This window comes from Vombatus ursinus, unplaced genomic scaffold, assembly GCF_900497805.2.
Source record: "Vombatus ursinus unplaced genomic scaffold, bare-nosed wombat genome assembly UNPS02014797.1, whole genome shotgun sequence".
Lineage (NCBI taxonomy): Eukaryota > Metazoa > Chordata > Mammalia > Diprotodontia > Vombatidae > Vombatus > Vombatus ursinus.
In genome coordinates, this window is record NW_020954575.1 from 17,878,462 (window position 1) to 17,892,399 (window position 13,938).

General features: G+C 43.9%; 3 protein-coding genes across 3 annotated transcripts; all 3 read left to right on the forward strand.

Moving 5' to 3' along the window:
• The first annotated feature begins 1,215 nt into the window (after positions 1-1,215).
• LOC114049286 (keratin-associated protein 17-1) lies at positions 1,216-2,075 on the forward strand. The gene has a single exon (XM_027870530.1). It carries the CDS (start codon positions 1,253-1,255, stop codon positions 1,616-1,618), a length of 366 nt encoding a protein of 121 aa, XP_027726331.1. The 5' UTR covers positions 1,216-1,252; the 3' UTR covers positions 1,619-2,075.
• A 3,794-nt stretch (positions 2,076-5,869) lies between these two features.
• LOC114049285 (keratin-associated protein 16-1) lies at positions 5,870-7,565 on the forward strand. The gene has a single exon (XM_027870529.1). The coding sequence runs from the start codon at positions 5,910-5,912 to the stop codon at positions 7,197-7,199; it is 1,290 nt and encodes a 429-aa protein (XP_027726330.1). The 5' UTR covers positions 5,870-5,909; the 3' UTR covers positions 7,200-7,565.
• Positions 7,566-11,910: 4,345 nt separating this feature from the next.
• Positions 11,911-13,383, forward strand: KRTAP29-1 (keratin associated like protein 29-1). Its single transcript, XM_027870623.1, has one exon. It carries the CDS (start codon positions 11,948-11,950, stop codon positions 13,034-13,036), a length of 1,089 nt encoding a protein of 362 aa, XP_027726424.1. The 5' UTR covers positions 11,911-11,947; the 3' UTR covers positions 13,037-13,383.
• The last annotated feature ends 555 nt before the right edge of the window (positions 13,384-13,938 follow it).

The window sequence follows — 13,938 nt, forward strand, 5'->3', positions numbered from 1 at the left end:
TAGATGTTGCTGTGTCCCGTAGCTTTGCATGAATTTTTTTCTTTGTTACAAAGAAAGTTTCATTGTGTGTTGGGGAGTGGTTTATGGGGAAATAACTATAGTAAATGTGAAAAGCAGCAATATAAAATTCTAGAATACAGTGCCAGGCACAGTTCTTTGGGTCCTAAAGTGCCTTCCCATTTCCAACCTTCTCTCTTTTCTTTGTGTCTTCTAAAATATATATCTTTTATTGATATCTTTAGTTATTATGTTCCCTGAGTTCTCTCCAATATTTGCTTCCTCACCCTCCAGAGAGCCAGCCTTTATTAACAAGTCTTTGTTTCTGCTCTCATTCCTGCTCATCTCTACTCAAGGCATTGCCAGCTGTAAGCAATGCTTGGGAATCTCACGTAGAAACCTGGTGTGACTTCTTAGGGGGTGCCATGCAGCCAAGAATGTCACACCTAGGCCCGTAGTGTTTTACGATGAGTCTTCATTTCACAGGGGGTGTGTTCATTCCTCACTCATGCTCATCAACAGCTACCAGATATGCACAGACACCACACACACAAGCTCACACACAGAGATACATGCACACACACACACACACACACACACACACACACACACTCACATATACATGCATTTGCCATGCAAAAATTACCTGGTGATGAAGGTGACTTTCTTCTCTGGGAGCAGCCAAGTGAAAAGCTCTATTGTCTGGCTTTGTCAAGCAGCCCTTCATGGACCAGATGGATGAGAACACTCAACTTTTTGGCTTCTTGACTGCTCTCTGATGGACCAACTGCTCAAAATAACTGGGTCATTTATTTTGGCTCCTAGTTGCTCGCCAATGAGCATGCGGGAGAGGAGTGTGCCACTGTTGGCTTCACATTCCTCTGACCAACACATGGTTAATGATGGCTGAGGGTTACCTGGTGATGATGATAGGTCTCTTACAAGATGTATTTTTACTCCATGGACAAATAACAGTTGGGGTGAGTCCTAATTTAGCAGCAAAGCAAGTATGATCCCCTTCTCCCTCCCCATTTTTTTTTCTTTTACGAGTTTAGCTACTCTAGACTTGAAAATAAACAGCCAGCTAATAAGCCCTTCCTCTGGAAATGAGCATAAATAATAACAAAGAAAACATCCTGTGCTTCATGCCAACACCCTCTGGGGGGGCAATATAAAAGCCACAGGCAGAAAGGCTCTGGTCAGACTTGGGGAACTCTGGCTTCGTTGCCGTCCTGAGACCTGACCAGCTGGGACCATGGGTTGCTGTCCCACGGACTGCTTCAACTGCTGTGGCGGCTGCCAACAAGACCAGTCCGGGGAATGCTGTGAGATGTGCTGCTGCCAGCCCAGCTGCTGTGGCTGCTGTGGGTCCAGCTGCTGCGGCGGCTCCGGCTGTGGTGGCTGTGGTGGCTGTGGTGGCTCCGGCTGTTGTGGCTCCGGCTGCGGTGGCTGCGGCGACTGCGGCGGCTGCGGAGGCTGCGGAGGCAGCTGCTGTGGCTCTGGCTGTGGGGGGTGCGGCTCCGGTTGCGGCGGGTCAGGTTGCTGTGGTGGGTCCGGGTGCTGTGGGTGCTGCTGTGGGCCAGTTTGTTGCCAACCAACACCTGTGTGTGACACGAAATGAAGACATCTGGAGGGAACCCAGAGGCCACATCTTTATTTGAAGAACTCAGATGGAGAGACCCCCTTCCCCATCCCACCTCCTGCCTAGGACGGCACTCAATCCAAAGACAGTGTCCTCCCTCCCACTGTAGAGCCTGTCACGTGTCCATTCAGAGAAGGAATGCTAACAAATATCCAATCCAGAGATTCAAGGCATTAGGGGGGAAAAAAAAAGACTTATCTGGTGAGAAATTTAAAAACAAAAACAAAAATAAAACTATTTCAAACGAGGACTCCAAAGAAAGAAAAATAAGGGTTCTTTATCAAGTCTTGCCTCTCATGAACTTGTTCAATATCTTGTCATTTCAGGACATCCCTCTTTTCAAGGTGTCTTTGGGATGTACTTCCTGTCTGTCCTCTCTGCTGCTTCTGAGATGCAAACAGGCTTCTTTGCTAACCTTTTAATAAATTCAAGCATTCTGGCATAATTCAACTGGTTTTCTTGGCTCTTCCTTCAGTGTATTGGGTGGGTCCAGGCAAGAAGCATGAAGTGGTGGAGAAAGAAATGATCATTCTTTCTATGCAAATGCTTGAGGGAGAGAGAATATTTGGCCTGAAGTTTCTGAGGGAGCGTGAAGGCCCGGGGCCTCAGACTAAGTCAAGACCATTTTGGTAGGGCCAAGATGGAAGAGTTCATTTAGGAGGCCAGTTTTAGCTGTGGAGGTTCCAGATGCAAGGTTTTGTGGATCAATAATTTTTTAAGATGGTTCTTGACCCTCTTAAGCCTTTCTTTCAAATACTTGTCTTTGACTAGGGTTTCCAATGTATGTCATGAGTATTCTTGTCCTGTGGGCCTATTGTCTATCTTACTTACTGAAAGCCTAGAGTCAGCTATAGCTGATTGTATACACTGGCCAGGGGTGGCCTGATTGTGATAGGTGTCCTGGAACTGAGCCAAACAAAAGAGTCAGAACTTCTCTTTCTTTTCTTCATCTCTCAGGCAAAGAGCTTTTAAAAAAGAAACCTAAAGTCACTGGATGGTAGATTAAGAGTTGGAAGGGATTTAGAGCTCATCCAGTCCAACTCTCTCATTTTACAGATAAGGAAATGGAGGCCTGGAAAAGTTAAGTGACTTGCCTAGTGTTACATATGTTAGAAGCCATAGCAGCTGTTTAAGAATCCAGGTCCCCAATTTACATTGCATTATGGTGGTTCTCCCAGTTGAACATGACAATGACAAATGCAGAATTGAATTAAATTAAACATTTTTCCTGGGTAGATGGTGGTGGTGGTGGTGGTGGTGTGTGTGTTTGTGTGTGTATGTTTTTCCAGGCAAACTCCAAAGTGATATTACCCCGTTTCATCCCAGATAGCACCAAGAAATAGCCATATTGGGTATAAGATCTGAGGTTGTCTGTAAGCTTTCTTTCCATACTGCTCTTTCGTCTCTTCTCTGGCTTTGGTGTGGTTGGGATCTGCTCATATGAAAACCAGATTCTCAAATTCCCAAGAAGTAAACCAAGGACCAAGTCATAGAGTTTTTGTGGAATGAACCTGTAAAGGTTTCTACACCCGACAGTCACAGTCCTGCATTCCTGGTTCTCTAGCTTATGGTATTCTTGGCCCCCAGGAAAGGGACTCCCTTTGAATGAATGACAACAAAGTAATCTGTTGTTATATTGCTGATTGGGGGATCCCCTACATTGGCTATATCCTTTGTGATCTTCACTGTGTAATAGACTTAAATAGATAAATAGATCCTTATTTAGCTAGGCAGAATTAAACAAATTCAGCATCTAACATCATTACGTTTGACTGGACTATAGGCCAGAAAGCTCATCTCTTTTTATTACTACATCTCACCCTCCCACACACATATTTTTGATTAATGAAGAAAGAAAAGAGAAGTTCTGACTTGAACAGTTATCTCAGTTCCCATATATCTATGTGAATCAGGCCTCATTTAGTAGGTCTTTAATCTTCAATCAATCAACAAGTATTTATTATGCATCTACCATGTGGCCATACACTGTGGTATTGGGGAAACAAGTACAAAGAAAGAGACAGACTCTACTTGCCATGAGCTCACATTCTAATAAGGAAGACCAAGAAGTACATATACAAATATAGCGTAAGTATAAAGTTCATAAATACCAATGTATACAAAGTAATCCATGAAATCCATTCTTATTGCTCCCAGGATTCTAGTTAGAGGGATAAACCTCCACACTATTTTCCAGTGATATGGATTGGGACAGGGGAGGAGGGTGTCTTGGGGAGGAAAGCAGGAGATTTTTCCATTTGGAGTATTCTGACTGACTGCTAAAAATGTCTGCCAGAGATACCCTGTGTGATAAGTGAAGTAAAGGTGGAAGTAGAGGGAAGATTTAATAGGGCAACAGATATTCCTAAGGCTGCACAACACTTTGCAGAGTTGAACCAAAAGGCTTATTAGTTTTCATGAGAGAAAACTTGACTTCTGCCCTGAAATGATAACACATCATAATTGCTTACCTTCATATAGTGCTGTGAAGCTTAGAAATCACTGAATGTGCATTATCTCATCTTTTCCTTCCATCAACTCTGTAAGGGAGGTGCAAAAATTAAGCTCATCTTACAGATGAGGAAACTGAGGTTCAGAGAATTTAAGTGATTTTCTCAAGGTCTCTCATAGCTTTGGGCACAATTAACTCCCAGGTCATCCTGAAGCCAAGTCCAGTGCCATACTGAGATGTAAACATTGACTTCTTCATCAGGCAGAAAATCTGACTCTGGTAGTTTAAAACATAGTTTATTTCTCATTTCACTCCAGCTTATAGCAGCAGGGGTAATTCTACATTGATACATGTCTTTGAGATACAAACACCAAGAGAGCACATATATGGCCTGATGTCTTTTGATCTCACCTTTTGCTCCTTTTCTGACTCTCAAAGTTAGGAGCCACTCAGTCTCACAAGTGGATAAGAAGGAGATGGAGCATCTGAAGGATGCTTGCATGGAAGGCAGGGAGGTCTTGGCAAGTGATTACTATGAGCGGGGAAAATGAATGGGCTTGACCAATCCTTGTTGGTTTCAGAACTTTGGTTGTCCTGTGGTGGAGTCAGGAATGCTTGGTTTTGTGGGAGACATCTTGATGAGAGCTTGGCCTCTGTAATCCCATGTGCTCTTTGGGCCCCAGCTCACCCATTAGTAGAATAGAAGGAATGCAGTAGCTGATCTTTAATCTGTGAGCATATGAATCTATTGTTAAAATTGTATTGATAAATTTTGTTTTCATATAATCTTCATTTCCAACTATATCCTGTCTCCTATTGAGCAAGTCATTCTTTATAACAAAGAATAAAAAACCCAGTTTATCAAAGCTAATCATAACAACAACTGGGTCTGATAACAAAGGTGATGCTCCACACCTCTTCAAAGAAGGATTGTTGTCATAATTCAGTCACGTCTAACTCTTCATGACCCCATGGACTATACTGTCCATGGGGTTTTCTTGGCAAAGATACTGGAGTGGGTTTGCCATTTTCTACTCCAGTGGGTTAAGGCAAATAGTGGTTAAGGGACTTGCCCAGCATCATACAGCTAGTGAATGTTCGAGGCTGGATTTGAACTCAGATCTTCCTGACTCCAGGCCTAGTGCACTATCCACTGAGTCACTATCTGTCACCTCAAAGAAGGTTAGAGGACATAAATTTTCTCATTGCTCTTTCTGGGCCCAACTTGTAAACCTTTCATTCTAAATGTATAGCTCATTTGACACAGAAGTCAGGGACTATTTGTTACCAGACAAACGGTAGCATCAAGGAGCTCAGATCTATTTGTCTAGTATCATAGAATCATAGCTGGAAGAGTTTACAGAGGCCTTCTAGTCCAACCACCACAAGCAATATTTTTCTCCCCAGGAATAAATTAGGACATTCTGGAGACAGAGAATTTATAAAAATATTGGAACTTATCATATATCTGTGTACACATATGTAGACATGGTAACGTCCTACTAGTTAACCAGCAACAGCCCCATAAAACAAAGGGCCCCATGGAGATCCCCCAAGTATAAGAAGGGCATACATTTAGCAAGAAAATAAACAGAAACATTTTAATAAGGAGACAAGCAACTCTTCTGCAAACAAAAAACACTCTAATAAGATGTTTCTGTGTAAACTGGTCCAAACAACAACAAGGAAAAGATGTCATGTCTTGAGGAAGCACCCATGACTTAGGAGATATAAAAACTCCAGGGCACACAGCAATGTTCACACTCAGGTAGCTCTCTCCCTACAGCTTAGAGACTTATAGAAAGAAGTAGGTCCAAGATGTCTAGCAGCTGCTGTTCTGGGACTTGCACCATGGTGCCAGCAATTTCTATCTGCTCCACAGACGTGAGCTGTGAAAGTCCCACCATCTGCCTGGCCGCTTCCTGCCCAAGTCCAACATGGCAGCTGGTTAGTTGTGAAGAACCATGCAACACATCCTCAAGCTGTGCCCCAAGCTGCTGTGAATCCTCTTGTTGTGAGCCCAGCTGCTGCCAGCCAGTCTGCTGTGAGCCCACTCCATGTGAACCATCCTGCTGTGAGCCCAGCTGCTGCCAGCCCATCTGCTCTGTGCCCACTTGCTGCCAACCAGTTTGCTCTGTACAAGCTTGCTGCCAGCCCATTTGCTGTGAGACCAGTTCTTGTGAGCCATCTTGCTCTGTGCCCACTTGCTGCCAACCAGTCTGCTCTGTGCCTGCTTGCTGCCCATCCATATGCTCTGAGTCCAGTTGCTGCCAGCCAGCTTCCTGTGTGACATTGGTCTGTGAACCTGTCTGCCATCGTACCATCTGCTGCCTACCCACTCCTTGTGAGTCAACTTGTGTAGCCCAAGAGCCTTCCTGTTGTATCCCCAGCATCTGCACACCAGCCTGCTGTCAACCCACCCCTTGCCAACAAAATGTCTGCCTGCCCAGTCCATGTCAACCATCTTGCTATGTAGTAAGACGCTGCCAGTCAATTTGCTGTGAACCCATTTCCTGCAGACCAACTTGTGTGCCAACTTCCTGCAGACCAACCTCCTGCCAACCACTCTGCTGCCAACCAGGGTCTTCTGCCTCTGCTGTCTGCCGGCCAGCTTGCTCCCGACCCACTTTCTACGTGCCGGGTTCCTGCAGGCCACCTTGCCTTGCCTCTATTTCCTACCGCCCTTCTTGTTACCGCCCCATCTATTCCTCTCCTCTAAGCTGTAGACAGCCTTACCTGACTTCTCTTTATCGCCCAAGTTGTTACCGCCCAAGTTGCTACCGCCCAGGCTACTCCCTACCCTTTCTGCGCAGACCAGCCTGTGTCACCTCCGTTGCTTCTCGACCGGCATGCTGTCAGCCGGTTTGCTCTGAGCCAAGTTCCCCTTGTAAGCCGACTTGTGAAAAGTCCACTTCCAGTGAAGCAGATGGTTCTGAGTCCACTCCCTGCAAAACAGCCGTCTCAGAGACTAGTCCTAGTGAGCCGACATGCTCAGTGACCACTTCCTGCACTCCCACCAGTCCAACCACCTGCGAGTCAGCTGCTGGCAAAGCAGAGGATAGCAAATCATCTGGCTGCTGCTCTAAATCCTGCAGATCCAGGCATTAGGAAACAAGGTTCATCTATGAAGACAAAAGCTTCTGGCCCCACAAGGGTTGGATGAATAGTTAGGACATGTCTGAACCCCACCTCCATCCCTTACCCTATTCTGCTTATGCCATTACAGCTCTGTATGTGATTTAGCACTCAAGATGAAGACCCAGTTAGGAATGGAAAAAAGTGCATCTGGTATCCTTGTCAGAGGCTGCTGTCAAACTATGGAGAGGTGAATGGTGTCTCTTGTCTCTTGGCCCATCATTTTCATTTCAGAAGCTTCTTCTGGTCTGCGTGGGTCCCTTGAAGCCTGTTTCCTGTATTTCTGGTCCATCATGTTCTTTTAGATGTGAGAAATTTCTCTTGTCTTCAAATAAAATTGGCCAGGTATTACTCTCGTTACTGGTCACTTATTCCCATGCACTTAATGTTATTCCTCGACCTTGAATGGAGCCATACAACTGGAATTAGGTCAATGGCATCAGGGGCGGGGGCTTTGGAAAGGACTTCTTACAATAAAAGGGCAGTAAAAAGAATAAGAAGTTCCACTAGGCCTGGTCCATAGGAGAATAATGTTCTAATACTTCTTTTCCTAGGAAGCACTCTTCATAAGGATTCTATATATCCCTTATTGAGATATAATAATATAGTGTATAAAATGCTGGATTTGGAATCAGAAACACCTGGATTCAAATCTTGCCTCTGACCATGTATGACTATGGGCATACCAGTCTCTGAGGCTTAGTCTCCTATCTGTTGAATGATGGGGTGGGACTTGATGACCTTTCAGTTCTAAAGCTAGGAATTAATAATAGGTGACATCTATATGGCACAGTATTTATAGACATTATCCAGTCTAAGGTTCACCTAAACATTGTGATACGGTTGTGACAGATATGGTTATCCCAAGTCTCTTCTGACCCCAGGTCTAGGACTTTACTATACTGCATTGTCTCTAAGAACTGAGTCCATCCAAAGAAGAGCTCTGCAGGCAGCACCCTTGAAGGAAAAGGCATAATTACATATGTATATATAGAATACATAATCATAGGCATAATCAAAGTTCATTCTGTATCTCTAATTCAATTCAAGAAACATTTATTAAATACCTGTTATGTGTAAGGACTGTGCTATATGCTAAGGATTTTAAAAAAAATGAGGCAATTCCTGCCCTCTAAATGTTTACTTACTATTGGGACATAAAATACACACACATGCAGAAGTAGCTGTAAGGTAATATGGGCAGGAAGAGAACATTAAGAACTGGGATCAAGGAAAGATTCATTTGGGTGGCATAGTGGACAGAGTGCTGGACTTGGAATTAGGAAGACCTGAGTGCAAATCTGGCCTCAGACACTTAACTTGCTGTGTGATCTTGTGCAAGCTACTTAAACATTGTCTACCTTGGTTTCTTCATCTGTTGAACAGGGATAATAATAACACCTACCTCCCAGGGTTGTTATGAGAACAGAATGAGATATTTTTTAAGCACTTTGCAAACTTGCTATTACTACTTTTATTGTTTCTACTACTACTATTACTACTACTACTGTTACTGTTGCTGCTGTTACTATTACTACTACTACTACTAATTATTAATATTATTTCTCCTCCTCCTCTTTTGGTACCTGAACTGATTCTTGAAAAAAAAGCTGAGAGACAAAGGAGGGAGTGAAATCCAGGCTTGAGGGAAGGTTGTAGGAAGGCATAGAGAAGGGAGATGGAGTGCCAGGTTCAGGAGACAGCTTAGTAGTCTAATTTGGCTGGGATGTAAGGTGCATATAGGGGAATAATGGGAAGTAAGGGTTAAAAGATAGGTTAGGGTCATTGTGGAAGGCCTTACATATTGGAGGGAGGAGCTCATATTTTATCTTAGAGACAATAGGAAACCATAGAAAGTTTTATCAATTTCATGAAAGTCTAGGACTATATGAGATGGACACCCTAGATATTCTCCCCATTTTGTAGATGAGGAAGTTGAGGCTCAGAGAGGTCAGGACAGGAAAAGAGGAATATGAATTGCAAAAGTTGTTACATGCTGTTGGTTGATAGGGTCCCTGGGGTCTGTCACTGTTTCTTCTCCATGGCCATGTGATTGGCTAATCTCATCTTTCTTGGCATGGGACATCCCCCCTACCCCAATCAGGGTCCAGGGAGCTTCTCTAGAAGCCCAAAGGTTTAAGAGATGGACAAAATTTAATTTGCTCCTTTTATTCCTCCTAAGCAGAATGCACAAAGAATGTTTGAAGGTCCTGAGTATCAGAATGTTAATACCAGGAGTCCCTGGATGATATGTTGGTTGGCCTCACTAAATCACAGCTACCTCCTCCATAAAAATCAGAGAATGAATATACATACAGCCAGGGCTGGAGGTCACACAGTAAGAGGAAGGATGATGAGAACGGGATAACGCTAGCAGATGGGGATATGGATCTGGCATTATCTTCTCTGTTGTCAGCTGAACTGAGAGACTCATAGCATTTAGGAGGAGAAAGGGCTCTGGTCCTGTTGCCTCATACAGAAGAGGACCAGAAACCAGATAAGGGAAGGTCACAGGGATAGTAAGAAACAAATTCAAAATTCAAACCCAGCTCCTTTCTTCTCGTTCCAAACCCCATGCTTTCCCTAACGTATCACTTCAGCAGAGAAGCCACAGCTCTTCTCACTATGAAGTGCCTCTTTTTTTTAATGAAATATTAAGTGCCAACTATGTGTCCAGGCACTGTTCTAAGCATGTTACAAACATTAACTCATGTGATCCTCACCATAACCTTGGGAAGTAGATGCTAATATTATTCTCCATTTTTCCGATTAGGGAACTGAGGAAGACAGAGGTTCAGTGACTTGTTCAGGGTCACTCAGCTAGTAAGTATTTGATGATGGATTTGGACTCAGGTTTTTTTCTTTTTGACTTGGGGCCCAGTGTTCTTATCTACTGTGTCACCTAGGTGCTTAAGTGATTAGGTCACATTAAACAGGATATGCTTTGAGGTAGGTTCTGAAAGGGGAATCAACTGTGAAGAAAGCAGGATCATTAGACACACTAAACTATCCTTTCTTGTCTTTCCTAATTGTCTAGTTGTTTCAGTCATGTCCAACTCTTTGTGACCCCATTTGGGGTTTTCTTGGCAAAGATACTGGAGTGGTTTACCATTTCCTTCTCCAGTTCATTTTACATATGAGGAAACTGAGGCAAACAAGGTTAAGTGACTTGCCCAGGGACAAACAGTTAGTAAGCATCTGAGGCCAGATTTGAGCTAAGAAAATTAATCTTCCTGAGTCAGGTCCAGTGCTCTGTGCACTATGGCACCACTTAGCTGCTTCATCTTTTCTGATTAGCTTGTCCCCTTCTGCTGTCTCTGAGCGTGAGTAAGAGAATGCAGGTGTTGACCAGGTAACCCCCAAACTTCAAAATCCTCCTCTCAAAAGAGCCCATCAAGGAATAAGGAGGCAATAATCTCACTGTATTCTAGCTTGGTCAGACCAACCCGGAGTCCTGCACTCAGTCACTTAGGCATCACATTCTAGGAGGGGCATTGGTAAGCTTGGGAACATCTAGAGGAGCAGACTCATAAAAGACCCTGAGGTCTCGGCTTCTGAGGATAAGTTGAAGAAACCTGGGATGCATAGCCCAGAGAAGGGAAGCCCAGAGAAGGGGGATGGTAAAGGTCTCCAAGAATCTGAGTGATTGTAATGTAGAATTGAAATCTCACTTGTTCTGTCTGAATCTAGAGAGCAGAGCTAGGAGCAGCGGGTGGAAATTTAGGCTTGATATAAGGATGAGCTTTCAAATGCAGACATGTGTCATAGTGGAAATCATGTCAGGAATACCTTGAGTTTGAATTCTGCCTCAGGCATTTATTTGTTAGCTATGAGACCCTGGGAAAGTCACATAACCTATTTCAGCCTCAGTTTACTCATCTGTAGAATGAGGATCATCACAGTACCCACGCTGTAGTTTTGTGATGAGGACCAAATGGGATAATTTATGTAAAGTGCTTTGTAAACCCTAAAGTACCATGTAAATGCCAGCAATTAGAAAAATCTTAGAGTAGAGAGAGAGGGAGTGCCTCCCATTTCAGCAAAGGCCTTCAAATAAAGGATCAATGGACGTTTTACTAGTTTTACCAGAAAGGAGATTCTCACTTAGGTATTAGTTGAACTGGATGGCCACTGGGGTCCCTTCCAGTTCTGAAATGGCTATGATCTTGGGAACAGAAAAAGTTCTGAAAGAAGAGGAAGAGAATTTTCATTTTCTTTGGCATCTAATTAGGTCCATCCGGATTTCCTCCTGACTCTGGGTACATGGGGCTGTACTTTGCTTCAAGGCAGCATCAGTGGTTAAGGGCAAACATTCCAAGCAGGAGGAGGGAGTGACACTCACTTAGGTATTGATGGGGGGTGCAGCCTGATGAGAGGTTAGCTCAACTTCTGTTCCTCCTCAGGTGAGGTTGAGGAACTCAACTCTAAATGAGACAGCCGAGTTTGAGGGCTAGAATAGCCTGACCCCAAATTTAGCTACCAAGGCTCCAAACCCACTGGACAAGTTTTGCTTAAGTGGGGCCAACACCTCTGAGGCCAATGAAGCCTGCTAATCAGATGTTTGTACGTACATGAACCTAAACAATAACAAGGAAACGATGCCCAAGACCATGCCCACATGAAGTGAGGATAGACTATAAAAGCCACAGGATGTAAGGGACCTTAGACACAGCTCATTCACTTCTTGAACCAATTTAGCCACCGACAGAATTCTTAACACTATGCCTGATAGCTGTTGTCTCAGAACCTGCCAGGCTGTTCCATCTGCACCTACCATACCCTTCTACTCCAATGGTGGCGCCCATGGAAAGGCTATCTACCTGCCTAGTTCCTGCCAAGGCAAAACGTGGCAACTAGTTACCTGCCAAGAAAACTGCCAGCCATCTAGCTGCAACTTGAGTTGCCCTGACCCTACATGCTGTGAGCCCACATCCTGCCAACTGACTTGCCTTCCATCAGCATCTCATGTGGGTTTCGTCTGCCAACCCATTTGTAATACTGCTAGGTGTTGTGAAGCTAGTGGTGCCCAATCGGCTTGCATTGTCAGCAGTTGTCTGCAACCTTGCTCTGAATCTAATTCCTGCCGATCGACTTGTGATACCACTGCCTGCCAACCAGCTTCCTGTCAGGAAGCTGTGTGTGAGCCTGGGTCATGTCCATCAGCTTGCTGCCAATCAACAGGCTGCGAGTCCAGTTCCTGCCAGCCAATCTGCTCTGAATCCAGTTCTTGTCCTCAGATGTCCTGTCAGCCAGCCATCTGCATGCCCAGTTCATGCCAACCAACTCCTTGCCAGATAAGTTCATGCCAACCAACTAGCTGTGAAGGCCAGTCCTGTGGACCAACTTACTATCAGCCTGTCTACTTTCTCAGCTCTTGCCAACCACTTCCTTACATGCCTGTTTCTTGTCAGCCATCTTTCTGTGTGCCTAGCTTTTACAAACAAACTTCCTGCGTTCCTATGTCCTTCCAGTCCTTTTATTGCCAGCCACCTTCTTATATGTCTTATGTCTGCCAGCCAACCAGCTGCCAACTCAAATGCTCTGTGCAGAATTCCTGCAAATCAGTCTGTGGAACGTCTCTCTCCTGCCAACCAACTCGTTGTGTGCCCTCTTCCTACAAAAGGAACGCAAACAAGTCCACTTCTTTCCAGCCGGCTTGCTGTGTGACTGGTTCTGAAAAACCATCTAGCTGTGGCATTGGTTACTACCAACCTACTTCCCCAAGTTACTGCAAGACAAGTAGACACCTGCTCAGGTCCTGCCGACCCAATAGCTATGCATCCAGCATCCACAAATCTACCTATTGCTAATGGAGAAGACTGCCTCATATGAGAAGTCAAGTCTGCTGAACAGCACCTTGCTGCATTGCTTACGTCTTATTTCTTGGTATACAACAAATTCTCCCAAGCGTATCTTTCTGCTGTTCATCAACTATGCCATACATACTCTCTGATTCCAATCCCGAAAGTCTCTGCAGGCAATGGAAGCAGATGCTAGGAAATGATTTTCTTAAAACACAAGGGAAAGACACTGGGCAACAACGGGTCAAACTATGTTTTGTGTTTCTTGATTCTGTCAATCTCATTTCATTTCAGCAAATGATCTTTCCTGGGTTCTTTCTATACTATTTAAAAGGCAACTTACTGCCTTTGTTAGTAATGGCTAATAAATGTAATAGATTAAACAGCAAATGTCATTCTCATGGCTCTTCATTGATTACAATCTATCCTCTGACTCTATTTCCTCTATATTTCATTTCAACTTGATAACCCTGTAATCATAACTTTAGATTTAATAACCTAAATTTCTAAATTGCTTTAAGGTTTACATGTGAGATTGGGTGGATCAGGGGATAGAACCCTTGGCCTAGAGTCAAAATTACCTGAATTCAAATCCAGCCTCAGACACTTAACAGTTGTGTGACCTCGAGCAAGTCATTTAACCTCTGTTTGCCTTAATCCATTGGAGGAGAAAATGGCAAACTACTCCAGTAACTTTGCCAAGAATACTCCCTGTACAGTATTAGCATGCTCTGGTCCACAGGGTCATCAAGAGTTGGACATAATTGAATGACTGAATAACAACCATGTGAGATAGATCATTAAAATATTATCTCAAACTTAGATTTTAAGAAATTGAGGCTCATAGTAGTTACAACTTGTCCATAGTCATACAGTTAATAACTCGAACTTTAATAACGACTATAAATCTG

Excerpts from the sequence above, each read along its gene's own strand:
- LOC114049286 (XM_027870530.1), top strand. The coding sequence starts at position 1,253 with ATGGGTTGCTGTCCCACGGACTGCTTCAACTGCTGTGGCGGCTGCCAA.
- LOC114049285 (XM_027870529.1), top strand. The coding sequence starts at position 5,910 with ATGTCTAGCAGCTGCTGTTCTGGGACTTGCACCATGGTGCCAGCAATT.
- KRTAP29-1 (XM_027870623.1), top strand. The coding sequence starts at position 11,948 with ATGCCTGATAGCTGTTGTCTCAGAACCTGCCAGGCTGTTCCATCTGCA.